We start from the raw sequence: 27,311 nt of genomic DNA, 5'->3' as shown, positions 1-27,311 counted from the left end.
TATACCAGGCATTAAAAACATTTATTCCAATCTGTGTTATTGCCTTTGTAATAAAGGAGCAAAACAAACACACAGGCAAGTTCTGTTTTAGGAGGAGCTGAGCTGTAAGTCAAAACACGAGTGGCCAGTTATGAGCTCCGCCCACCCATGAACGGTGGGCCTTGCTTTGCTTGATGCCCCTCGTCGCCTGCTTCCGTACACCCAGCCACTTGGCTACAGGCCAAGAATCCACAGCTTCCCCTCCTATGCTGTGGTCACTGAGCCATTAACCGTGACACCTAAGTGGTTCCCAAAATCCATGCCACAATGCTTCTGTACCTGGATGACAGCAAGCACTTCAGGAAGGGCGTTCTGGGTGGGGGGCACGGGGGGCAGGAGGCAGAAGAGATGGTGAGCAGGCGCATCAGAGAGCATCTGGAGATCGTTGGGCGAGTTCTGTGGGCACAAACACGAGGAAGTGAGAGCCCCTCCTCTTCTAGTCCTTTACACTCAAGAGGCTACTCGGAATCATTGGACGCTGGAGAACCACTTTCCGCAAAGCCAAGTGATGAGCCCAAATCCAGCAAAGTGCTTGTCTAGTATCTTGGGCAGCGAGCCTGGGACTCTCGGAAATGGCTTAAGTGGGACTGAGACGCAAACGCTTGCTGTCATCTCACCACGAGTGCTGAGGCCCCAGAGTGGGCAGAGCTTAGCACTGCCTATGTCACAGCTGGGAAGTGAACTCTGTCCTGACGAGGCTGCCCTTTCAAGAAAACCTGTCACCACTCCTAACACCAATTCTCCAGCCTTCCTTTAAAGGGTGTTCGTAAAAATGCTACCCACACACTCAAAGTTACCCTTTCCAACGTGCCCTTTAATTTTTCAGACTTCCAGAATTTTCATTCTCTGCTCCCTGAAAATAACCCAAAGGTACAAGGCTGGTCCCGGGTCCAACAGCCCCAGCAGGTTACAACTGCTATGTCACCTCAGCCTATCAGTTTAGCAGACAGGCAAGAAGTACCCCTTTTAAAACGGGCAGTGCTTCCCACCTCTCCAGCTACCAGGCGTGGAGCTACATGCAGGAATTCCACACACTCCGTATACAAAGCTGGAAGCCCAAGACCATCTCAACAACAATGGGAAATGCAATCCCTCCAGCAAGGTCACAGGCACTTGCCAATGTCAGGACATTTAAGTCCCGGTGGAAGGGTCACCTGAGCCACTGGGTAACAGAAGATGTGAAAAGCCAAGCAGAAGGGGACTGTCGGGCTAAAGTTCACCTGAGGGCTAGCCGCACGTACCTTGTAGTGAGAAGCCACATAAAGGGCCATTAGCCGTTGGAGGAAAACTTCAGAGGCCTTGTGGTAGCAGAAGAGGGTATCTCTGTTAACATAGTAGCTGGCTCTGGAGTTAAGAAACCAGAACAAATCAAAGAGCCCAAAACAGGACATACTATGCCAAGGGTAACCTGGATATGTGGGTTTCCCTCAGCTTAGGAAGAGGAGCCCCGTGTCCGAGCAGAAACACTTTAGGGAAGGAAAAGAAGGAAAATCGGAAATGTTTAGCTTTCCTCTCTCCCTAGGGCGGCAGCCTATGAAACTAAGAGCCAAGCCTTTTGTGTAATTCTTTCGTTGCCCCCTCTCCCTTTCACAGGACAAATGAAAGCCAGCAGGATACAGTTCACAGGCTTCAGGCAAGGGGCAGCCTGACACTATCCGAGTAATGTTGAGGCAGTCCAAGCACAGCAAGTCGTTTAGCCACTTCTCCACCGCGTCCCCAGGGGCGTATCGGATTGACTCCTGCAGGGAGACCTCATGCAGTGTTCGCGCTGTTCCCCACGAAGCACACACACAATGAGAAACAGTTATAAATGCATTTTGTCTAAAAGAGCAAGACAAATGTTCTGCTTTACCTGTGTCACAGGGTGCCCACGTAAATATGGCTCAAGAATTTAAACTGAGGGGTCTTAAACTGTTCTGGTGGATGTTCAACCTGGCATGACACTAAGCCCAAAGGGATCTCACTAAGTCAATGCAATCCTGCCCTGAGATGGGGACAAAAAGGGCCCAGCCACCAGAAGGCCCGAGCCAGCTCCCATTTGGTCACTGGCTTGCTGCTCCTTGGAGAAGAGCAACTTTCCCTCTCGGGGACTGAACCTTTCTGCCTATTCACAGGAAGGTTTGATGTCATGAAAGGAAGGGCCCACTCAAGCTCCAGGGTACCTGAGGCCAGTCTGGCTGTCGTTGTGGTCTTATTCTCAGCGGTGGTGCTGATCTGGCTCTGGGCACTCTGTTGACGCAGCTGCTGAATGAGCTTGAGGGACAGTGACCGGCCAGTGCCCTCGTAGCTAGGAGCAAAAGCGAAGGCAATCAGGCACAAGGTCTCAAATCCACTCTCTAGGAGGGAATAGAGAACAACTTTCCTCCTCCTGCAGAAACACCAGACTCCTGCTCCCCGGGGACAGCCCTGCTCACCTCTGCATTTCCAACACAGCATGTGCACGCCCAGAAAAGGCTCAGTGGGGAGCCATCCTGGGCTCAAGTCCTGGCACTTCTGAGCAAGGAACTCCATCTCTTTTAGCCTCACCCTCACCCTCAAAGGGGAATTATTCTACACATATCACAGGACTGTGCTACAAACTAGAAAAATAAGGACTGAAAAGATGATGTGAGTGAAGCCTTTACAAGTATAATGGAACTGAACACAGCATAATGGTCAATTAATGAGACCTGCTGTTAGAAGTAATATGCTTGGGTGACTGGTTAGCTCAGTTGGTTAGAGCGCAATGCTCGTTAACACCAGGGTTGCCGGTTCGATCCCCGCATGGGCCAGTGTGAGCTGAGCCCTCCACAACTAGACTGAAACAATTACTTGATTTGGAGTTGATGGAGCCTGAAAAAACACACTTAAAATAAATAAAAGTTTAAAAAAAGAAGAAGAAGAAGTCATATGCTTGAAGGAATGAACAGAGAGCATTTCCCAGTTTGGAAAATCAAGATTAAACAAATCTACCACTCAAGTAATTGTTTTCATTACTACTTTCACTTAAAAGGTGACATAAACAACTCACAAAAAATTTGGGGGAAAAAAAATCATCTATTAATCTAATCTAACAGAACCAGCAGTTTTCAGTTGTATTTCCTCCTTGTCTTGTGACAATCATATGTGACCACAGGGTACAGATTGCTCAGTGGGCTTTTTTTCTAAATTAATATTGTTACATCTTTTTGTAATATTCATTATTATAATATTTAAAGACTGTATAATTACTTCATCTTACTCAAATACTACTTTTAAAGAATGATCCAAAAATGGGAAGTCTGAAGTATTTTATTCCTCCGCTCTACCCCACTTAATAAAGCTTTCTTAAAAGAACTCCATTTACTTATGAAAAAAATAAAATCAAGACTACGCACAAGCAACAAAACCCAAAACCTCTGCACTTCAGAGGACATGATCAAGATAGTGAAGAAAAACAGGTGAACACGTTTGTTCACCATGTATCTGATAAGGACTTGTATCTAGAATATATAAGGAACCCTTACAACTACATAATAAAAAGACAAATAATCCAATTAGAAAAACAAGCAGAGAATATAAGCAGCTGTTTCTCCAAAGAAAATACACAAATGGCCGATAAGCACATAAGACGCCCACAGCACCAGCCGTCAGGGGAATGCAAATGGAGACCGTATGAAACAGCGCTTCGCACTCACTAGGACGACTATAATCAAAAAGACAGATGACAAACGCTGGCCAGGATATGGAAAAATTGGAAGCCTCGCACACAGCCGGTCAGAATGAAAAATGGTGCAGCTGCTTTGGACAACAGTCTGGCAGTTCCTCAAACGATTAATCAGAAAGTTACCATTTTATCCAGTAATTCCACTCCTAGGTATATGTAGCCAGGAGAACTGAAAACATGTCCACACAAAAACCTGTAGATGACTGTTCAGAGCAGCATTATTCCTAATAGCCAAATGATAGAAATAACCCAAATGTTCATCGACAGATGAATGAAAAAACAGAATGTGTATAAACACACAACGGAGTATTATTTGGCCATAAAAAGGAATGAAGTACTGATGTAAACTACATGGATGAACCTTAAAAACATTATGCTAAGTGAAAGAAGCTAATCACAAAAGACCACATATTATATGATTCCACTTATATGCAATGTCCAGAATAGGAAATTACTATAGAGCTAGAAAGTGGATTCATGGTTCCCTAGGGCTGGAGGTCAGGGAGGGACTAGAGAATGATAACTGTAGGGTTTCGGGTTCCTTTCTGGGCTAATGAAAACGTTCTGATATTGACTGTGGTGATGATTGCACAATTCTGCAAGTGTACTAAAAATCACCAAATTATATACTTTCAGTGGGTAAATTATATGATACGTGGATTATATTTCAATAAAGCTAACACAAAAAAAGTAAAATCCACTGTATTTAAATAGTTTCAGTGTTCAGTAAAGCAGTCACAATAATAAATCTATAATACAGAATTATCTTTTCAAGATATGTTTTCCCTACAGAAATCTTTCCAATATTAAAGATATGTATTTACTGGCCTGGAAAGATTTCACAGTATATTATAGTATAGTATGTGAAAAAACAAATTAAAAATAGTATGTAAACTATGTTTATGTTCTTGTTCAAAATGAAAAGTAAAAAAATGCACAGAAAATGTACACCAAAAATTTTTCCCCCTTTCTTCCGCCTCCCCCCACCCCACTCTGGTTCAAGCTGTTGTTTCTCAGTCTAGTTGGTACACCAAAATTCTAACAAAAACTATCTCTAGGTGGTCGGATCACCAGTGATTTTTCTTTTTCCTTATCTGTTTTTTCTAATTTTCCTATAGCAAACATCAACTAAATATTACAAACTTTTTAAAAAGCTCTTGAGCCATTATAAGCCTGCTTTCTTATGCTAATTATACGGCTACTTTAATACTGTATTTTCACATAATCCTAAGATATAAGACATTGGCATTACCATCCATGTACTTCTAAAAACTTGACCAGGCCCACAGACAGGAGACACTTATCACTTGGGTTATAAAACTCTTCAGTCTCGTGGTACCCATTTCATGTCAGAGCAGAGGTGAGCGACAGTTGATTACTCGGAGGCCAGCTCCTGTTTGCAGAAACCCCAGAACAGATTGCAGCGCCCGAGTGATTCAGACTTGGGGAATCAGACTTACCCATCTAAGTCCAGGCCACGTTCATTACACACCACCTAATCTGCAAGAACCTACAGTGGGGACACTGACTACTCCCCAACGTGTCTTACCCATTGATGGTAGATGCCATGAAAACCAGGTAGGGGCCCAGAAGGCTTTTCACCAGGGGAAGAGGGATGGCGGCAGCTTCATCAATCACCACAAGTTCAGCTTGGCCCAGTTTCACAGCATCTGCAGGATGTATATACTGTGGGAAAGACAATTTATATCATTAGCTTGGTCACCTAATGTCACAGCTGTGATCACTGGTGAGGCATCATGAAAGCTGCTAACTTTCCACCGCTCTTCCCATTTCTTCTTTCTCTCATTCCTGCTTTCTCCTTTTCCTTGGCAGGGCAAAAATGGAATGGTCTTGGAGTCAGACACCTAGATTCAAAGAGTTCAACCACCAACGGTGTGACCCTGGACAGGTCACTTAATCTCCCAATAGTCCCCTCTCATTAAACGGAGGAAATACCTGTCTGGTGGCTGCTTGGGAGAAAAATCAGGTCTCTCTGTAAAAACGCCATGCCCCTTCCTGCCTAGTGTTGGTAGGTGGAACATCCTTTTCCTTTCTCTCTTCTCTGTCTTCTTATGCTCCCCCAGCCTCACTCTGGCCAGTGAGCCAGAGGCACAGCTTGGCCCCAGTGGTGGCTAAAGGGAGGATGTCAGGTTTCTCAAACACCTACTATGCGCTAGGTACTGCGCACCTGCTTTATAGCATCATTATAAAGGCCATGTCTCCTTGCACTGGCAGGATACTTCTCAGACTTAGTCCCTTCTTAATACACACATACACACATGCTTACTTATACTATTAGCCTGGCCACCTAATGTCATACACTTGCCGTAAGCTTGACATCCTTTTGCATACAAACAGCCCCTGCAGTTTCTTCAGGGCTACTTGCCATCTTTTAAGTTTGCAAAAGGGTATGAAGAGGTGCTTGCAGGAGAGGAAACCTGAATAGCTTATTGACATAGACAAAGGCACTCAACCTCACTGGTCACCAGTACAGTGCTTAAGACAAGAAGGAGACCCATTTCACAAGGGACTTTAGGTAAAACTTAAATAGCTGTCAAACACCCAGTGTTGATGAGGACTCAGGGAAACAAAAACTCAAAAAAAAAAAAAAAAAAAAAAAATGCTGGCATGAAGGTAAATTTAAAGAAGTTGGCAAAATCCAAGAAAATTGAAACGCTACACATCCCCTAAAACCCAACAATTCTATTTCTAGAAACATATAAATAAACTATACTATATACAGACAGTACTTAAAATCAACCAGATCGACAAGCTTCAATCTGGACAAATCTTAAAAACAAATGTTGAGTAAACAAAGGCAAGCTGAAAAAGGACAAATATAGTATGTTACCATTTATGGACACATAATTATGTAGTAAAATATAAACATATGAATTAAAAGGAAACACGTCAATCTCACAGTAAAGTTACCGAGGGGTACAAGAGGGACTTCAACTGTGTCTGTGACGTTTTAGGTCTTTAAAACAAAAATATAAATGACTTTTAAAATATGAAACAAACACAGCAAATAGCAAAAGGTCAGTATTTCTTAAGCCCAAGTGCTGGGCATCTGAGTGTTATATTGGTCTCTGCACTTTTCTGTATATTTGAAGTATTTCTATTCCATTACAAGTAAGATTTTGTAACTGCTTTGCTAGAAGCTGATGGGTCAGGGAGGCAGTGACCCCACTCATTTCTAATAGCAGGATACACATTAATAGGGCCCCATGTCTTGCATTCTTAAGGGGAAAAACTAAACAAACACTTCACAAAAGCAGCAGAAAGCAGTCTCCTAGAGGAGGCATAACAGACTTTAATCTAATATTCTTTTTCAATTTCCAGCAAGAAGGAGGAGGCCTCCAAGGGACATAAATGGAGCCTCATAAAGTCAGGTCATCTCTTCTGTGTTTAACTCCACTCTGGAGACAAACGGACCCTGGTAATGTGAGAGGAGCGGCAAGGGCTGAGTCAGGACATTTCCAGGAAAGGTTTCCTTCTTTGGTGTATTTTTCTTGAGTTTTAACAGGTTTCTATATTCTCATTGCCCCCAGCCTATCTCCAACCCCAACCCACCCCAACGTCAGTCTTTCCTCCACTCAGCTGAGGGAAATCAGGCAAAATGGGAAAAATAAATGTACAGAATAAAGAGATTCTAGAAAGAGACTTAATAAAAATTTAAAAAAAGATCTTTAGGTAAAGGGCATAAACACTTAACATCATTTATAATCTGGACTCTTTGATAAAAGATACCTTCTTCACAGGCATATACAGAGGGTGCCAAAAAAATACATACATATTTTAAGAAAGGAAAACTGTATTAAAATTGTAATACTCAATATACGCCAATAACAAAAGATGAATACAAGTCACATTTGACTTCTGCAATGACAAGAAGTGCTCAAAGTGGTTACCATCAGCGTCCAGACACTTCTGATTACTGCGAACTACTGCTTGAGCAACACTGAGCAAAGTCCACTTGCATACATTTGTTTGGCGCCCCCTGTATACCTCCATGACAGGCATAAAGGTCAAGGGCATAAACTGCAAAGTTCACCCGGCCCCCTTCCCACCTCAACCAACTCCACAAATAATCAATGAACCTGCTTCAAGGAGCCCATGGGTGCCCATCCCTTCTGCAAGCCTGTCACACCGGTGCTTCTCTACGGATTTAACAAAATTGCAGCCTCTGGACAAGCACAGGCCATTCATGCTTACAGAACACCGGAAATTTATAGAGCTTTCAGGGAAAAGCTGTTTAAAAAGGAAAATAGGCCACTCACTAAACCACAAAGATTCAGAGTACATTTTTGCAAGGTTCTTTTTGTCTTTTAAACGGTGAGGGTTATTGTCCTAGTTGAAGACACACCATTTCAAATCTGCTGTAACTAAGCAATGTCAGAACTGATGTCAGAACAATGATTATATTTCTTTTAGTAGATTAGCATACTCGCAACCCCACTAACTCGATTTTCACAGGACAAAACTACAACTTTCCAATCTGGCTACATACATTTGTTAGTTGGCTTGAATGTTTTCCTTTAGAAGAGGCTGAAAATCTGGAACTCTGGAACAGGTTTAGGAGAAAACAACAACTGTCTAAAAGACATCCAATTACACAGGATGTAAAATGACTACAAAAGAAAACATCTTAGAGCAATTTAAATACAGCAGGACACCAGCCCCACACAGCAGGATTTTAAAATAAGCCTCACCTGAATGGTCTGCCTGTGTTCTCGAAATACATTCACTCTGATCACTGCTTTGTTAAATTCAGGATTTAGAGACTGAATAATCTCATAATCCAGATGCTCCTGGTGGGGAGAAAGGCAAACCAATGACAAACGTTAGAAACAAGCTTTAGAAACTACATGTTAAGAAAGTAAGCATGCATTCTAAAGACTTCACCTGGCTTTAAACCCATCAATGAATTAAAATAAATTCTTATCCTAATTTCCTACCTGATACTGCAGAGCATCAAATCCTTTAAACACAAATTCAAACAGAGTGTGGAGGTTATCAGGGCTTGGGGAAGTAACAAAGATATTGGAGTACCTGTTGAACAAAGGAAGAAGACATTGTTTTTAAGTAATTGGGAAATTCAAAGAATTTTTAGGGAACTTAAGAAAAAAGAAAACATTTTTGTCTGCTCCTGTCACACAGGTGATAACCAGAGACAATGGCAGGGGAAAAAGTCAGGACACTTTTTTAGGGGGGAGGGGAAGGGGGAGGTGTAAAGCAACTCCAGACCTAAGGATATTTTTCCTCCCCAAACTAATGAAAACACATTAAAAACATGAAAACAGTATATACTGGCAATTAGCTACTGACATGTGTGAAAGCACACTGCATACGTGTGACAGGCGCTGTGGGGACAGCTCCCTCAACGTGCAGAGCCAGCATACTACTGCTCCCCAATCCTGTGCCCTTCACATTCATCACTAGCTGTACTGAGAGGGTTTCAAACTGGGAAGCCAGAAAGCTCCACTGGTGCTCAGGCCAAAGCCCCAGCAAACCTCTGAGGGATTCTCATAGAGGTAAAGGATGCTAACAGCTAAGGGGCCGTGTGGTACCGTGGGAGCAGCAAGAGGGACAAAGGACTACGAATTGGGAGCTGGATGGGCTCAGCCCCAGCGCCCCGGGCACGGACTTGCTGGTGGATCTTGGCTGAGTCACTGAAACTCCTGGGTTTTTCCCTCTATGAAACGCTCACGGAGCAATTAGGAACACCAAGGAAGATGCTGCGTATAGAAGAACATGGTCTCCCAGGTCCATTCTAGGCCCACTGTCTATGTCTGTGAACTTGGAAGCACATACTCTGCTGGCAGTTGCATAAATCTTCCGCCCAGGGCAAAAGAACAGAAAGTAACATCACACTCAAGGCAGCTCCTCAGAAGCAAATAAGATCTTCTATTGATCAAAATCATTACAATGTCAAACTTGAACTTTTCTCAGTCAGCAAAGCTGATCATACACATTTCTCATCTCCTGAGAGTTTTAAAGTTTCTTACCCCCATTTCTTCACAAAGGCTGGTGTGTGTGTGTGTGTGTGTGTGTGTGTGCGTGCCTGCGTGCACATGTGTATTTGCACCTTTGAGGAGCGGGAGTAAAAGTGCTGCTGTTTCTAGACAGGAACTCGAGACCTAGAAAAATCCCACAGGAGCCCACTCAGACGCAGAAGTCTCCCAGTCCCCTGAGCCCTAATCTTGGCACACTGCTCCCTTGGAGCCCAGAGTGCCCAAGGATGGGGAACTGGACCCCCTTACCCAAAAGCCACTGCTCCAGCAATAGCCAATCCCAGGGCTGCAGACTTTCCCCTTCCCCGGGCAGCTGTGAGCGCAACAGTACTCCTCAGGGTCTTTTCAGAGATCCCCTCAATGAATTTCAAGACGGCTTTGGCCTGTAAAAAGAGACACATATTAGGTAACCTCTGAGAAAAGCCAAGTTTCAGCCACCTGCCGCCATCCCTGTGGAGAGGTCAGGCTGATGCCAAGGCCAAATAAAAGGGGAGCAGTTCTTACAGTCCAGAAAGCAAGGCTTTCAGCACCTGGACTCCCTCTTCCTTAGTCACCTCCTCTCAGTCTCGGGGCTTTCAGTACCCCAAATTCACATCTCCAGTCCAGACCTCTTCCCCATACCCCAGACTCTTATACACATGCAACTGGCCCTGCACATCTCCACTTGTGCCTCTAAAAGACATGTCGAACTCAAAACTGAATGCCTACAAACCTCTCCACCTACAATCTTCCCCAGCTCAGTTAACCGTCCAATCGTTTAGGATAAAAGCCTTCGCCATTTCTCCCCACAGCTGACTTATCAGCAAATCCCATCAGTACCACCTGCAAAATATACACAAAATCCTGCCATTCCTCCCCATCATCCCCTTCTCCCACTCCGGCAGAAGCCACCATCCTGTCGTGCCCCTGTTATTACAGTAACCTCCTAATCAGTCTTTCCGCCCCCGCTTCACTCCCCTCCAGTCTAGACTCAACACAACAGCCAGAGGGATCCTTTTAAAATTAAGCGTGGGGACCCCTCTGGCAGCTGTGCTAAGAGACGACAAGCCTAAAACGCTCCACGGGCCCCCATCTCTCGCAGAGTAAGTGCCAAAGCCCCTCCAGTGGCCTGCATGGAAGGGCACCCTCTGACCGCCATCATCGCCCACTCTCACCCACTCACTCTGCTTCAGCCCACTCAGCCCCCATGCGCACACCAGGCAGACTCGTTCCTCAGGCCTGGGTATCTGGTGAGCCGTCTGCCGGAAGCGCTCTCCCCAGAGAGCCACATGGCTCACTTTCTCAACTCCAAGTCTGCTCCAATCTCTCCTTGGAACGATGCCTTCCCTGACCACGGTATCTAGAACCCAGCATCCCACCCTGCTCCTAGCACTCATCCCTCGCTGCTGCTTGTTATGTTTCTCCATCGTGCATAGTACTTTCTACTCAACTACAGGCCACGCTTATCTCCTTGATTCACTGCCTGTCTCATCCCACCAGAATGTAAACTCCATGAAGCAGGTGTGTCCCTCGTGATTACTGCTGAGCTCAGTGCCGGAGCAGTGCCTGGCACCTAGGAGGGTAAGAGGCCAGGGGCACTGAATGAGAGGAGGGACTACCACACCACACAGGGCCCAAATTCTGCCCCCCAGCACAGTGGGAATAGACCACTGAGACTGAGAAGGCCAGGTGGTCCCGCCTGGCCTGGTGGGTCCTAAAGAAGCTGCCTTACGCACTGGGCAGTGACACAAAGACACTGAAGAGATGCAGGCCCAGGTTGGAAAGGAAGGAAGACGAGGGGCTACAGGAAGCTCGAGTCTCTCCAGATGGAAACACTCAACAGGGATCCAGGTCCTATTTGTCCTAACTTGGTATTTGCTGAACACTGTATTTTACCCCTTGTGTTTTACCTTAGAGTAGGGAAGTTACAAACTCTGATAAAATACAACAGGAAAAATCCACTAACACAATAGAAGAGTACAAAATCTGAACTACAAATGTATTCTAAAATAATTTTCTAAAACAAAAAACCAATACAGAAAAAGCAATCTGGTTTACAAAACAAAAATAAAAACAGATCAGCAATTACATGAAATTAATTATTGGTTCTCTCAAAATGCCTGCTTCTCTCATAATTTAAGTACCACAAATTAAAACAGTGATCCTATGCCCCATATCAGATTGGTGAAGACGTGTAATAGTTTAACAGTATCCAGTGATGGCAAGGCTGCAGGGAAAAAGGCATTTTCAAACACTGTTGTTGGTTCCATATATTGGTGCAATACCCATTTTAATGTACACACTCTGATCAAACAATTCTTCTCCTGAAAACTAATCCCAGACGTATCTATAAGAATGTCCTAACAGCATTGTTTATAATAGCAAAAAAGCAGGAATCAAACCAAATGTCTAACAGGGGACCACTTACACTCTGTACAGTGTGACCTCTTAGCATATTTTTAAAATATCTATTTATGTGCATAAAAAAGATCCAGAAGGATACATAATAAATTGTTAATAGCAGTTGTCTTTACAGAGTGGGATTGCCAAGTAGAAACTCCACTGTTTCTTTTCCAGTTACATTGAGAATTAACATACATCACTGTACAAGCTCAGTTTACAATCCCACCGACAGAGCACAGGGGTTGCCTTTTCTCCATAGCCATGCCATCATTTGTGATCTCTTGTGTTTTTGATGATGGCCATTCTAACAGGCACGAGGTGGGATCTCATTAGGGTTTTAATTTGTATTTCCCTAATGACTAGTGATGCTGAGCATCTTTTCATATTGTTGGCCTTTCGTATGTTCTTTGAAGAAATGTCTGTTCAGTTCCTTTGCTTCTTTTTTAATTGGGTTATTTGTTTTTCTGCTATTGAGTTGTATGTGTTCTTTGTATATCTTGGATATTAACCCCTTATCAGATATACGGTTTGCAAATATCATCTCACTCCATAGGTTCTTTTTCATTTTGCTGATTCTTTTGCTGTGAAGATTTTTGGTTTGATGTAGTCCCACTTGTTTGTTTTTGATTTTGTGGCTTGTGCTTTAGGTGTCATACCCAAAAAATTATTATTAAGACCCATGTCTAGGAGCTTTGTTCTTATGCTTCCTTCTAGGAGTTTCATGGTTAAGTCTTTAGTCCATTTTGAGTTAATTTTTGTGAGTGCTGTAAAAAATAGGTCGTTTATTTTACATGTATAACATCCAATTGTTCCAGCACCATTTATTGAAGAGACTGTCTTTTCTCCATTGAGTAATTGAGCATTCTTGGCTACCTTCTCAAATATTAGCTGACTGTATATGCCTCGGTTTATTTCTGGGCTCTTGATTCTGTTCCATTGGTCCGTGTTTTTATGCCAGTATCATAATGTTTGGATGACTATAGCATTACAGTATAGCTTGAAATCGTGAAGTGTGATACCTCTTGCTTTGTTCTTTCTCGGGATTTCTTGAGCTGTTCAGAATCTTTTGTGGTTCCACATAAATTTTAGCAGTGTTTTTTCCTACTTCTGTAAAAAATGACACTGGAATCTTGATATGGATTGCACTGAATATATAGATGGCTTTCAGGAGTACTGACACTTTACTAATGTTAATTCAGCCAATCCATGAACATGGCACACCTTTCCATTTATTTGTCTTCTTTCAATTTCTTTCATCAATGTCTTACAGTTTCTAGCATAGAGATCTTTCACCTCCTTAGTTAAATTTATTCCTAAGTATTTTATTGTTTTTGATTTATTTATTTTCAGAAATTCCATTGTTAATATACCACTTTGTATTTTTAATGCACACTCTTTTGTACTTACTTTTTTGTTTGTTTTGCATAAGTCAATAGCGCTATAACACTGCTGCTGACATTGTGCTTTCTCCCTCTTTTGCCCTTTCCTCCAGCCTCTCTCACTCCCTCTCTTTGGTGATAAAGAGGATACCAGGAAGTAGCACAAGCAGCCTAGAGATTGCAGTCTGGATGGCACACAGAGCTATGGAGTTGGTGATTCTATTTATCAAATGAAAAGGAAAAGCTGCCTGTTGGGACTCAGCCCCAAGCGGGAGGTGTCAGTGCCGCTGTTTTCTGTCATGACAACAGAGCGCAGAGCCAAGAGGCCTGTGCTGCTCATCTGGCTCAGGCCAGACGAGAACCCTGAACATACCTGGCAGCTTGAAGGCCTCTGGGCCATGCCCAGTCAGCTCCCAGCACAGCCCAGGAACCACCGGAGAAGCCGAGTGTCCTAGCCCTGGACCCCAGCGAGCACAGAATTGCATCCTGGCAGCTCCCACCCAGCCTGCTGTCTATACCTAAGGATAGGTACACACCACCCCAGAGGGCCCTCAGCAGGCCTCACACCGGAACCGGGGTAAGGACATAGGTCCTCAAGCTCTCTTCTCACTTCTGTACAAGGCAAAAGCACAACCTTTATGTCATCAAAACTTAATTAAAATGAAAGAACACAGGCATGTCACCCTCTCTTGGGAAGTGCTCAGGGGGTTCCTCTTTAAATTTAATCCATCTCCCCCTGACCCACAGCTCTTACGGTGATCCATGGACTTCTGTTGTGAACCCAGACAGCACAGAGCCTGAGCAAGGAAAAGGCCTCTTCCCCAGACAGGATCCAAGTCTCAACTTGTCCTAACTTGGCTTCTGTTGCTTTCTGCAGGGTATATTTTACCTGCGTTGTTTATCCTGGGGCGAGGAGGTTCTGAACGCCACACTCACCTGGTCTAGGGTCTTGCAGCAGTCTACCAACACACCCACCGGCTGGGTGTCCTGCAAACTCTCCTTCAACTCCTTCAGCTCCAGGTCCGCAGGACCAAGACTCTCATCCTACCAGAGAGGAGAGAAGGTCTGCCACTGCCACAGGAGGGTCAACACAGAAAACACAGCCTCCCACAGATTCTCGGACCCCTGGCTGACTCACCGGAGTCTGAGGGGGTAGGGCCTCAATGCTGGCAGCATGGGAGGAGATGGGCAGGATGTTGAGCTGGTCATCAATGACAAGACACTTCTTACAAGAGGCCAGAGAAAGGATAAATCTGAGGAACAAAACCACCATAGTGAGCTATTGTGGGGGAGATGGCTGATGCCTATACAACAAAGGTGTAGCTTTTCTTCAGGAAAATCATTTGGCCCCACGTCGCTAAGAAAGCCAAAACCATTTGGAGAGCAATGCGAGGGGATTCCGTGCCTCCTCTACAAGGCACCTGAACATGCTTTAGGCAGCAAAGAAAACCAAGAACTCTCTTAAGAGACTGGTTACAACCACCACTGTTCCCTGAGCCATCTGGCCCTGCCCACATCCTCCTAGGTTCACCCTGCAGCACTAAGGTGTCTCAGGCCACCTTGAAATGGGGAACTCCAACCCACCCCACACATGCTCACCGGTCACACAGGGAAACACATACATGCACAAATGGATTTACCTTCTGTCACAAGGAAGAACAAATAAAAGGGAGGGGAGGAACATTCCCTTAAGAAATGTAATATAAACATTCTTGTGTGTAGAAAAACATGTGCTTGGCTATAAAATTCAAACTTCTCCCACAATTTCAAGAAAAGGGCTTATGCACTATTTTCACAGGCTTTGGTTCTACCTAGTAGCACACAGTAACCTCCTGGCCTACTCCTTCTACTGAATTAAAGCATCAGAGATAGTTAAACTTCGAAAGGCCCAGGGTTCATCAAAGCCAGGACTTCTAAACCTCAACACTACTGCCCTTTTGGACGAGATAATTTTCTTGTTGGAAGGGCTGTTCTGTGCCTTGTAAGCTATTTAACAGCATCCCTGGCCCCTACCCACTAGCTGCCAGTAGCACCCTCTACCAGCCCCTCTCTCCCCCCAGTCATGACAATTAAAGTGTCTCCAGACTTTGCCAAATGTCCCCTGGGGCAAAAGTGCTCCAGGTGAGAACCGCTGATCTAGGCCACAGTATATTCTTAAGGTGTTTCACAGGTTGCTAACTGCTGTTCCCTAAAAAAGGGCCCTGTGGCCAAATAAATTTGGGAAACAATAAGTTAAACAGGTCCCTGCTGCTGCAAGACTTCTCAGAGGCTCCAACAGGCTGATGTGAATCTTCATGAAGGAAAACCAGCAGCAGCACTTCCCAGATTTACTTGGCCAGAAAACCCCTTTTTCGTAAGATCTCTCTTAAAACACTAGTGTTCTGCAAAACACATTTTGGGAAATTGTGATCCAGACAAATCACCCCTTTGAGAGATGAGTAAGCTAAGAGCCAGAGAAGGAGAGTGACTTGGTTAGGGCCAGAAGCAAGACGAATCCAGGTCTCCTGGTCCCAGCTTTCCACTCACTTTTACTGCTTCTAGTTAGCTTTACAACTACTGCTGCTGTCAGAAAGCTCACCATGTTGGACTCCTGTGTTACCCTCCCTCACACAGAAGCAGCTTTCGGCCGGACCTCCCTCTGCGGCTCCCCACACGTAAGGGCCTGAGACATTTGCGACAGACCTACCTCTCATTAAATCTTCCCACCACATCCTGGTGGGCCTCAGTCCTGTATCTGGAATGCACGTCCTGAAAGAGACAACATCCATTAACAAAGGAATCCACATGACGCTGAGGCTCAGGGTCCAAACGCGAAGACGGTCTGTCAAGCAACCCCAGGATAAAGGAGGTGCCAGTGATGCTGCTAGAAACAAAATCCACTTCTCCACAACCTGCTGTGCTAAACTGGCCAGATGCTACCTGTAACTGGAATCAGACCCTAAATGCAATGCTTCTTATTACAACAAACTTCCCCTCACCTCATCTTTGACCTTTTCCACATTTTATCCAGCATCATGTGTCGATTCGTTCAATAAAATGTACGTGCCGACGCCAGACATGCTGGGTACACACTGGTGTTTACTAAAGCATGACCTCTGTTCTCATGGAGCTTACCGTTTCATGGTTGGAGACAGACAAATGTGTAAATAGACGCCAATTTTGGCACATGCTACAAATGAAAAGCAGGGTGCAGTGATAACAAATGTGGGGGTGGGGATGGAACGACTCACACAGGGTAATGAGGAAAGGCCCTCTGAGGTGGTAAGCAGTCAGCCAAGTAAGAGAGGGAGAAAGACCAAACCCACTGCCATGGGCACGAAGTCATGTATTTGTTCATTCACAAATATTTAATGAGCATTTACTGAAGACCAGGCACTCTTCCAGGATCTGGGAATATACCAGTGAGGAAAATTAAATCCCTGCTCTCATGAAGTTTAGAGACTAGCACAGGAAGACAGACAATAAGCAAATATACAACTTTAGGGAGCTATAAAATGCTTAGAAGAAAAACAAAGCAGATTAAAGGAGTGACAGATGGAACCACCTGTTTTCAACAGAGTGTAAGAAAAGACCACACTGAGGTGGTGATATTTGAGTAGGAACATGAATGTAGTAAGGAAGTGAGTCATGCAAATATTCCTCAGGAAGAGCAAGTGCAAAGGCCCTGAGGTGAGAGTGTGCTGGGCATGTCTGAGGGCCTTCAAGAAGGCCAGAGAGGCTGCAGTGAGAAGTGAGGAGTTGCGGTGACAGGAAGTAAGTACTAAGATTTGAGGAAAGCCCATTTCACCAGAACAATGCAGCTCACAAAACTCTGAGGCCAATCTTAGCACCATTCCCATAGCAGCTGGGTCGTGGACAGGACTCACTACCTGCCACTCAGAACACATCCCCACTCCTAACCAAGTCCTCAGCTTTGGGAGAAAACGAACCCTCCCAGAGTCGAAGTTCTCACCAACGTGGGAGTGGAACTGGCAAGCGTTCCTGCATTACCCATTAGGATGAAGGCCAGTGAGGAACTACATGCACAGTCCCTTTTTCGCAACACACAAATTTAGGCACTGGCATGACTACAGAACACTATTTCAGAAATTTAACTACATAACAGCTGAATCTCATCGGTGTAGAATTTGCAAATACCTGACAGCAAACGCGAAATTCACAGATTCAGAGGCACACTTAGGGTCACTGAGACTTCTCTGCAGTGACTTTCTCATTAGCTGCAGGCAAAGAGCTCCCAGCTCAGAGACTGTGCTAACTGCTCACTGGCGTTGCTCAACAGGAATTCTTAAAAGAAAGTGGCCTACAGTAAAAACACAGATTGATTTGGACCCCCCACAATTTAGTTACAAAACAGACACTTACCATGGTCATTGTGTACAACTGCTTGAGTGAATTCATGGTCCGCAGTAGGATAACCACCAGCCCACCACCTTCCACTGTTTCTACCGTCCTGGCCAGCAGGTTTGGAGTTAAAGCTTCAAAATCCTGGAAGGAGGATATCTTAGGAAGGGCTGGTTATGCAAAGAGCACCCACAGGACAGCTTAACCAAGGGCCAGGTGAGAAAGTACAAGGAGTGCTTCAGAGCACAAACTCAAGACCGTACCCCTCACCCGACTCACCAGGACTCACTCACTCAGTCACTCACAGCCCTTTACTTGGGGGTACCACAGAAGAAAGCCCAGCTCTGGAAAGCAGGTATACTTGATTTTATATGTCAAGTGTTCCTAATAATCTTTGATAAAATCCTATTTGGAAAGAAGTCCTCCAATCTTCATTGATTCACACTTGAATTTCAGAAACATCTCCCATTCATTTTCTAATGGTCATAGATGGAAACTGACAAAACTCAAGTGCACCACATGGGGGAGCCACTGCTTAAAGGAGCCACCATTACTGCAACAGCTAACAGTGAGGAGCTTCCCGCTCCCTATGAATCAATTATAAGTGAGAATGAGGCAAAATGCTCTTTTCTGCCTTCCAAGGTGAGATGCACCCAGCAGGGGCTGGGCCACCCCATTGGAAAGCAGAAAGAAAAAATTAGAACTTCTATTCATCATTTTTCTCATTTCTTTATGTTTTATAAGGGATGTTTTATAATGTACACAATCATAATACCACATGTAGATAATAAATACACAGCAAAATGTGGGGATTTTTGCTTAAATGTCTTCGTTTTTATGGGGGAAAAGAATCAAAGAATAAAACAAAGACCACCAGTGCTCAAACAAAGAAAAATGTGAAACTTAGTCTATTAACTTGCCAGGCAAGGGGATACATACCAGTGAGGGAAATTCACCAGGTAGTTCTCTGAAGGGGGAAAGTGAGGGGATTTTAAGGACTAGAAAAGGGTGCAGAGGAGTGGGGAGGGTGTTGGTGGTGGTTCTGTTAGTCAAGCACTCTGGACAGGACATATGAGTCCATAGGTCTGTTCCTAATTGGTTACAAGTGCCACTGCTCAGCTGTCACCAAAGTCTTTATTAGTTACAATAAGAATTTGGGTTCTAGGGTCACTTGAAATCTATAGTGCTTTCTTTACCAGCTTTAACCGCTTGGAAGCAGTTGTGACAGAGTGTCACTGCCAGTTTTAGTATCACTAGACATGTGCAGCTTTAAGTAGAAAATTTTCTTTCAATACAGGAGAGTTACCAAGTTCCCTTTGGGAAGTGGCCAAGTCTTCCACTGATAATACTTAGGGGAGAGCGGTACGTGTGAATCTTCTCTTTACTGTGTACCTGTTCTTAGGGGGGCCCTGCCCCCCAAGCACCCCCTCGACGACCTGCCTCCAGTCCCCGCTGGAGGATATCACCCACCTGGAGGACACACATGCCGAAGGTATTGCCCAGGATCTTGTGAGTCTCATTGTAGTAGCAATAGCGAATGTTTGTGGCTGCAACGAAGAGCTCAAAGGGGTCATCTTGCTTTAAGTTCAGTGTTCCATTCTTTATTTTTTTCTGCAGCTGTCGCATTCTTTTCTTCCGGTGACTGCAATCACCCCCCATCCCATGACAGCCAGTTAACCAGAGGGGCTGAAGAGTTGGGAGCAGGGACAGCGCAGAATTGACTAATTTAGACCTTCTGAGCTAGAAGCAAACTTGAAAGTTACAGGGCTAATCACTCCCTTTAAGGTGAAAAAAACTGGAGCAGCTCTGAGGCAGAGTGATTAAGAAAAAAAGCTTCAGAGGGAAAGAGTGGTAAGTCTGGGTATGAACGCTGCTATTTTGCTCTGTCACCGTCAGCAGATACTCGGCTTTAAAAGAAGGGTCATGAGAATGTCTACAGCTCATCAGGCCAGAGCCGGAGCCTAAACCAACCGCCAAGGCCTCATTCCCTCAGTCTCAAGCCACCGCTGCAACTACACAGGGCTGCTCCCCAGAGGACCTGGGAAAGGCATGGTGATGGTGGGTTACTTTATTTTTCCTAAATAAATCCATCCACTTCCTTCCCAGTCTGTAGGATCAAGTCCTCAACGGCAGCTCTAATCTAAGATAATACTGAGAGGATACGGGTGGGATGGAATCTGGGCGCCTCTCAGAAATCGCTCAACTTTTCCTTCATCTCACAAAGACAGCTGAATGTCCAACTGTCTTTTACAGTAAAGAGAGAACAAGAAAGCTCCAGCACTGAGGATACAGCTGATCAAAGTTGACCATAGTTCTCTAACTCCATAGCTAGAATCACAGCCCTGCCCCTGGGCCTCCACGTCCTCATCTGTGAAGTGAGGTGGTTGGAAGAGTTCATTTGCACTGTCTCTGACTCGTGCCTCAGCCCATGACTTAGAAGAAACCATCAGCTTTAACCTGATACCCTGCAACGTCAAGAAAGGGGTGGGAGAGCTAGAGGCACAGAGAGATTTTTAAAAGTGAAGTCAGAAGGGTTAAGTTCAAACGCAAACCTTCCCAGAACACGGTGAACTGCCTAATTCCTCGCCCATCTGACATTTACCAACTGAACAGCAGCGAGAATCAGAAGCCCCAGAAATTTACAATTCTGCTGACAGGCAACAGGCCTCATTCTCAATCTATTAAAAACGCTTACCTGCCCAATTATGAGAGAATATATACAACAAAATACCAATTATGGTTTACAACTACGTACCAGTGACACACTCATATATAGCTAGATGCTAACAATGCCTACCTAGGCGTTGAGATTATGGGTGGGTTTTCACTTTCACTTTTGTGGTTTTTCTATACTCCTTACAATAAAGTTTAAAAGGCAAAACTATTTACCCCAAATCTAGTTTGTTTTAGGCAGGATCCAGTCTCTTTAAGACCAAAGAATAGACACTAATCAAATTCAATCTTTGGACTACATAAGATGAAAATAACTTAAAAGCCTGTTAATAATACATTCAACTCAACAAATATTAACTGAGCATCTACTACAAACATGCCAGACCTTTTGAAAAATACGAAAATAGAAAGATAAGCAGGAGAGGCCCCCTAACTAAATAAACTTACCACCTGGACGTAAAAAAAAACCAGTGTGCAAGGGACTGTATAGTGAGAGAGGGAGAACAGAGGGCCACAGGCACTGAAGAGATGGAAGGGCCATGAGGTGTGACTGAGGGATAGAGGAAAAGCTTCAGGAAGAAGGCAGGCCCTGAGAGGTGAGGAGCATTCAGCAGGTGACCAGAGGTGGGAGCGGCATGTGGAGCAGAGGAGACAGCAGGGGCAAAGGCAGGGAGTTCCAGCACAGCAGACAGCAGCAGAGCTGGAGATACAAGTTCAGAGTCAGTATCAGGCGAACACATTTGGGGATAGAGGAGGGAGAAGAGGCCCAAGGACAGACACACACATGCTAGCTCGGCTTAGCATAGGAGATAATCAGGTCAAGGGAAAGAGAAAGTGGCCTGCGTAAGTGACCTAGACGCCAAGAAAGGAGAGCCATTTCTGAGGTGACCGCATAGTGGGTTATCTGCCACATACCAGCACTCCGCACCCCAGACTCCTCCATACACAGTTGTAGGTAGAGCTGCCAAGTTTCTACTAGGTGATCGACCCCATCTCCCCTGGCCCAGGGGTGGGCTTCTTTCTACAGAATTTGGGAGACTGATTTCCCCGCAGTTGGATCTGAAACATGTAACACTCAAGGGGACCATAGAAAACAGAAAGCTGATCTGAAGCGGGAAAAAACAAAGCAGACGTGCAGATGAGAGACTGAGCAAAGACTGGGAGTCAGTACTCTGGCTCTCCATCCTGAAGCAGAGCTGAAGTCTCACCTGCTTAGGGTTCAGGAGCTATCCCCGTATCCTTCAATAAACTCCCTCTGTGCCTAAGTGTTTGTGTTCGCCCTATCTCTGGATTTAGTCCCTCGCACACTGCTCTGCTATTTACAACTAGAAGTCTAAGGTTCCAGAGCTTCAAAAAAGTAAGATGAGCTAACTGTCAAATACAGTAGTAAACTGGTGGAGGAAAAACTCTGAAAAGATGGAGAAAGAGGGAGAAAAGTCGCATTCAGCATCAGGTGATCAAGATTTCCAAGAGCACACGTTGCTCATAATGGTAGCAGAAGCCAGACAGCAAAGAGGGCGGCTAGGAAGTGCAAAAGGCTCTATTTCAAGGTATATAATAATAAAGATAAGAGAAATGCTAGCCTGAGGGCCAAAGCTGGGTGTGTAGCTAATCTTTTTTTTTTTTTTTTTGAGAATGGAGACAGCTGCATGTTTAACAGGATAACAGGAAAATGAACAAAGTTTCCAAGGGGTATGGAATGGCTGGCAGAGAAAAGAAGGTGAAAGTCCTGAAAAAACTGAGAGAGGAGATCCAGAGTAGACAAAGAGGTTTGCTTTAAACATGGGATGACGTACAGCCTCCCCAGAAATAAAAAGGAAGGACAAAGGGAGAGTGAAAACAGAGTAAATTTGAGGTAGGGAAAGGCAATTGCAGGAACTTGCATTAAATGGGCTTAGAAATGTAGGAAGAGAAATCACATGCGGAAGGTAAGGAACTGGACTGGGGACTTAAAGAGCATGAAAATGGTTTGAAATGTATTGTCAGGAATGAAGGACATTGGTTCTATTACTTCCTCTACTTGTAAACGTCCTCAGACTCTGCACATCCACTAACAGTCCCTGAAAAACTACGAGGGCTGACAATTAAGTTCACAAACTCATCCTAGAGAAAGTGCTACATATCTCACTGCTGAATATCACTACAGTCACCTTCGAAGTACTCCCCTTGGGAACCTATGCACTGACGCCAGTACCTAATCCACCCTTCAAAACAATTTGGGAACTCTTTTTTCTGGAATGGCCATCAGCGTTGTCATCGTATTACGCTTGATGTCCTGAATGTCATCAAAATGTCTTCCTTTCAAAATTTCCTTATCTTTGGATAAAGAAAGAACTCACTGGGGGCCAGATCAGGTGAATAGGGAGGGTGTTCCAATACAGTTATTTGTTTACTAGCTAAAAACTCCCTCACAGGCAATTCTGTGTGAGCTGGTGCATTGTCGTGATGCAAGAGCCCTGAATTGATGGTGAAAAGTTCAGGTCGTCTAACTTTTTCACGCAGCCTTTTAAGAACCTCCAATAGCAAACTTGGTTAGCTGTTTGTCCAATTGGTACAAATTAATAATGAATAATCCCTCTGATATCAAAAAAGGTTAGCAACAGCATTCCAACAAGTTCCCGAACTTAATTGTCACACCTCGTGTATCAAGGAATCATTTCCTGGCATCCAATAAGCAGGAACTGTAAGTAAAGAGTGCCAAACTTACCTGCTAAACCCCAGCTCTTTCTTATAACACCACAGCACTGAAGGCCGAGCCTTCACAGTTGCTTTAGACAACATGTGATGGAGTATGACCACCTGCCAAAAAAAAAAAAGTCACAGAACCTCAGGGCCAAAAAGGACCTTTGACACTGCCAGGCCCAAGACCTCATTAGACAGATGTGGAAACTAAACTGAGGACCAGGAAAGGAAGGTGCCCAAGGTCATAAGGGAAACAGTGCTCAGGTTGGGCCTGGAAGCCAGGTCACACTCACTTAACCTGTGTTCAGTACACCACCCCAACCAGCAAAAGCTGTTAACTTGTCTGCTAATAGTTCTAAATACAGTATAGAATCACTTACAAAAAACAAAGGAAGGTACCCACTAGGCTTTTTACTTAAAGAAAACCAGTCAAGGGACCTTAATGTCATTATGTGTTGAAATCCAAGAGGGCCTGTAACATGCTGGCTCTTTGGGACAAGACACAAAGTAAGTCAGGAAGCGTGTACCATGTCTTACCTGATCTTTTCCTCGATCTCCGACTATAACAAAGAGAGACCTTTGCCGCTCAGCTACCCCATTCTCAATGAGAATCCGGATTCGGTTATCCACTTTCTTCCGATGCATGGTGAAAGATTATCACTAAATCAGAAAGAAAGGAAACACTGGACATGAACACCAGATTCTGGATGAGGAACATTAGCTGCTATCTCCTGTGAGGCCAGAGACTGTACTAAACACATTCACAATTATCATCTAACCCTCAAATAGCTCCCTAAGGAAGACATCACCCTCATTTTTAAAATGAAGAAACGGAGGCTTGGACAGTGAAGAAAATGCTCCCTCAACACGGGAAATAAGGAAGCTGTAATTCGCACCTTATTGAGGACTTTAAAAAAACGGAAACAATGTTAAAAAAAATGACTAAAATACGAAATGGTTTATCTATGGGATAATAAGGCAGTTTTCAAAAAAACTTTTTCAAAATAATTTTTAAAAGTTATCTAAGGGTATAGATATAGATCCTTATGAGAGAATAACATGGAAAGATAAAGTATGATACTGTTTTTTTAATGCATATACATAATGCATAGAAAAAGAAAAAGACAAGAAGAAAACACCAAAATGTAACGTAGTTATTTCTGGATGGTGAGATTGCAAGTGATTCTTATTTTGTTCTCTTTTTTGGAGTTTTGCTTTTTAAAAGATTCATATGCATTACTGATAAAGTCAGAGAACTACTAATACAATCAATCATTACTATGATGAAACTGTGTCCAGTTGTTTCCTTAAAGGAGGGAAAACCATACTGAAGCCTGTTACAGATAGATCGCAAAAGTTATTGTAATTACATACAATAAAGTAGTGCATCATTGCCGTAATAAATACACCAAAGAAACATCAGACATATTAATTATATTACATCATAAAATTAAAAATAACATGTTACTTAGAAACTCGTGCCTGCTGCATTCTAAACATCAAGTTCATTAACTGAACCTTAACCATGCCTTAAAACTGTCCTTCTAGTCTCCCAATCCAAATACAGATTTCAGCAGTTCTATCCTACTACAAAACACTACATCACAATCAGTGGTTCCTATTTGATAAGAAAAGGAGCAAGTATAAACACTGCAGTATCTCAAGTTAAAGCATCTGACACAGGACTCACACTCAAGTCTGCCTGACCCCAAAGCCTGAGGTCTTTCCAGTTCACCAACCTGCCCAGCTTGGAAGCTGTGTTGCTAGCCACACAAAGACCCCACAATTATTGGGACTGCTTTTTGTTCTTAGTTACTACAGGAGCCCCAGAAGTAGTACCTGATAAAGCCTTGACTTCAAGGAGTTCTCAGTCTCCTTGGAGAAGATGTTTAAGAGAGAGATAAAGGACAATCTATGTAAGGACAGATTAAATTAGATGTAAAAATAGCTAAGCCAGTGGTCTGATTAAAGTCTGAGATTACCGAGGCTTGGAGTTGCCATGGAAGGCTTAATGAGTGAGGAAGGCCTTTAAAGAGGAAAAAGATCATTACTTCTAATTTACTCATCTATTCATCCAACAAATATAGCATCTATGTGCCAGGTGCCATTCTAGATGCACTGGCAAACAAAACAAAGTCCTGAATGTGACTGCTTAAAATAAAGAGTATAAATGAATGAGTATAGCGAAGTAGCTAAGAACGTGGGAGCATCTGGAATCAGATTGCCTCAGTTCAACGCCCAGCGCCGCAACCAGGAACTGGGGGCAAGTTCCGAGGAAAGCAAGTGTAGTCGTCCACCCACTCACACCGACCTCCCCACCCCGCCCCCAGCTAGAGGTCCCTAGAGGATGGAAATCGAGCCATGCAACCCCCGAGAGCGCTCGAGAAGCACGCCCGAGAGTGGCTGCCTACTGGGGAAGAGGACGCTGTCATCTAGGGGCGCCGGGTGGGGAGGCAGGCAGTGCGGCCCGGGCATCGGCATGTATACAGAGCCTTCGTCCTCTAGTCGGTGTCCTCCGGGCCCAGAACACTGACTACGACCTCATCCATCCCCAGCTATCCCGTGGTACCTGTCCCAAGCCCGGAGAATGCCAGCCAGCAGCTCTGCGGAAGCACGTGTGCGCACGAAACTAGAGAGAGGACGGCGGCGCAGCACTGTGCCCCTAGCGGAGGCCTGACGCGGGCTTCCAGTTGGCCCAGCTCCGCGGCGCGCATCAGGGCTGGATCCTGCAGGCGGTGCGTGCGCGAGCGCACTGGTGCGGCGACGGCGAGCGAGGGGGGACCTTTCTTAACCCTGTCGCTGCGCGATGACGCCAGACGCTGGGGAGGCGGGGTTGCTGCCTAGATTGCTACCGCGGCTGTGCGTTTTATCGTGTCTTCGGGGGCTGTGGTGCCGGGTGTAATTTGCCTCTCTTCATATCAAAATTAAGATCCTCTGGCTACCAAGGGCAAAGCAAGCATAGATATCCGCACCCTCAGCCCCTGCCACTGTGCTGGGATAGCTCGGGTGCCCAGTTAAGTCCGGGCAGTAAGTGGCGCATCTTAAGTGGCAGTTTTCAGCATTAACCTGGTGATGTGAGACGACTGGCTGCAGGGATCTGGGCGTAGTTTTACCCATCCTCTTAAATACCTTCCCATTTTTGTGACAAGAGGGAACTCGAGTAGCAGACGTATTTCATTCATCTCACGATTCTCCATACCCGCAGCAATGACGTAGTAGTCTGGAATTCTGTAGGTTTTCCACCCACTGAGGCCGCTGTTCTTTGTAGACTTCCTTTGGCCAGTATCTGTCCATCAAATGCTGGCGCTCTTCTGAAAACGACCTCTGGGGCTCTGATCGTTACGCCCCCGTCCAGCTCCCAGGCGAACTCGCCTAAGCACACGACTACAAGGACCACCCATTGATACGATACTTTTACACTATCTTTGGGCCAGATCATTGAACTTAAGTAAACAAATTCAATGCTTGACATTTCTTTTCAGATACCTCAAATACAGAACATCTGAACTCATTTACCTTGCTCCCTGAAACTTACCTTGCTTCCCCAAAATCAAGACACCTACAATCTAATGTAATCAGCACCACCCATTTAGTCCAACATCCATCATCAAATTCTTTTATAATTCACTCAACAAAATGTCAATATGCCAGACCCAAGGAAGTGACCAAAACGTTCCTGTCCCTTGTGAAGTTTACATAATTCTAGGTTAAGTTTTAAGTGGTATTCAGAATATCAAGTATCCAGAGTTAAAAAGTGACTGGGGGTATTGCTTTAGAGGTTGACATGGAAGGCTTCTGAGATGCTAACACTGGAGCAGAGACCTGAACTTAGCATAAACCATGAATGAAAAGACTTCCCGTGCTAAAAATGTTAAACACATGACACCAAGATGGGAAAAATCTTGGCCAAGAAACCAGTGTGGCCAGAGCAGTGAGCAGTAAGAAAAATGGTAGTAAATTAGGTCAGATAATGAAGGTCATATTGGCCACACTTAGAATTCTAGGTGTGATGGGAAACCACTGCAGTTTGGGAAACAGGAGTGACAAAATCTGATCTGCCCTCTTAAATGGTTCATTCTGGCCACTGTGCAAAAATTATACTACAGGAGAGCAAGA

The 27,311-nt window shown here is 44.5% G+C and overlaps 1 protein-coding gene across 2 annotated transcripts in view; it reads right to left on the bottom strand.

Moving 5' to 3' along the window:
- Window positions 1–25,940, bottom strand: part of NAT10 (N-acetyltransferase 10) — a 39,000-nt gene extending 13,060 nt beyond the window's left edge. Inside the window, exons 1-16 of one of the 2 annotated variants that reach the window (XM_019738510.2) lie at window positions 25,765–25,940; window positions 23,733–23,855; window positions 23,221–23,312; window positions 19,311–19,482; window positions 17,862–17,984; window positions 16,186–16,247; window positions 14,638–14,752; window positions 14,436–14,543; window positions 9,988–10,121; window positions 8,683–8,776; window positions 8,437–8,535; window positions 5,274–5,410; window positions 2,202–2,326; window positions 1,657–1,807; window positions 1,281–1,377; window positions 319–435 (exon numbers count right to left, since the gene is read on the bottom strand). In XM_019738510.2, coding sequence (XP_019594069.2) covers window positions 319–435; window positions 1,281–1,377; window positions 1,657–1,807; window positions 2,202–2,326; window positions 5,274–5,410; window positions 8,437–8,535; window positions 8,683–8,776; window positions 9,988–10,121; window positions 14,436–14,543; window positions 14,638–14,752; window positions 16,186–16,247; window positions 17,862–17,984; window positions 19,311–19,482; window positions 23,221–23,312; window positions 23,733–23,840 — 1,734 coding nt within the window. In that variant the 5' untranslated portion in view covers window positions 23,841–23,855; window positions 25,765–25,940. Of the gene's footprint in view, window positions 1–318; window positions 436–1,280; window positions 1,378–1,656; window positions 1,808–2,201; window positions 2,327–5,273; window positions 5,411–8,436; window positions 8,536–8,682; window positions 8,777–9,987; window positions 10,122–14,435; window positions 14,544–14,637; window positions 14,753–16,185; window positions 16,248–17,861; window positions 17,985–19,310; window positions 19,483–23,220; window positions 23,313–23,732; window positions 23,856–25,606; window positions 25,726–25,764 lie in introns of those variants that run through there. The other variant, XM_074336197.1, reaches the window with a different exon arrangement.
- Between the last annotated feature and the right edge of the window lie 1,371 nt (window positions 25,941–27,311).

Source organism: Rhinolophus sinicus, linkage group LG06 (assembly GCF_036562045.2).
Source record: "Rhinolophus sinicus isolate RSC01 linkage group LG06, ASM3656204v1, whole genome shotgun sequence".
In the NCBI taxonomy this organism is placed as follows: Eukaryota; Metazoa; Chordata; class Mammalia; order Chiroptera; family Rhinolophidae; genus Rhinolophus; species Rhinolophus sinicus.
The sequence above is the reverse complement of the archived record's forward strand: the minus strand, read 5'-3'. Positions and strand labels throughout refer to the sequence as shown.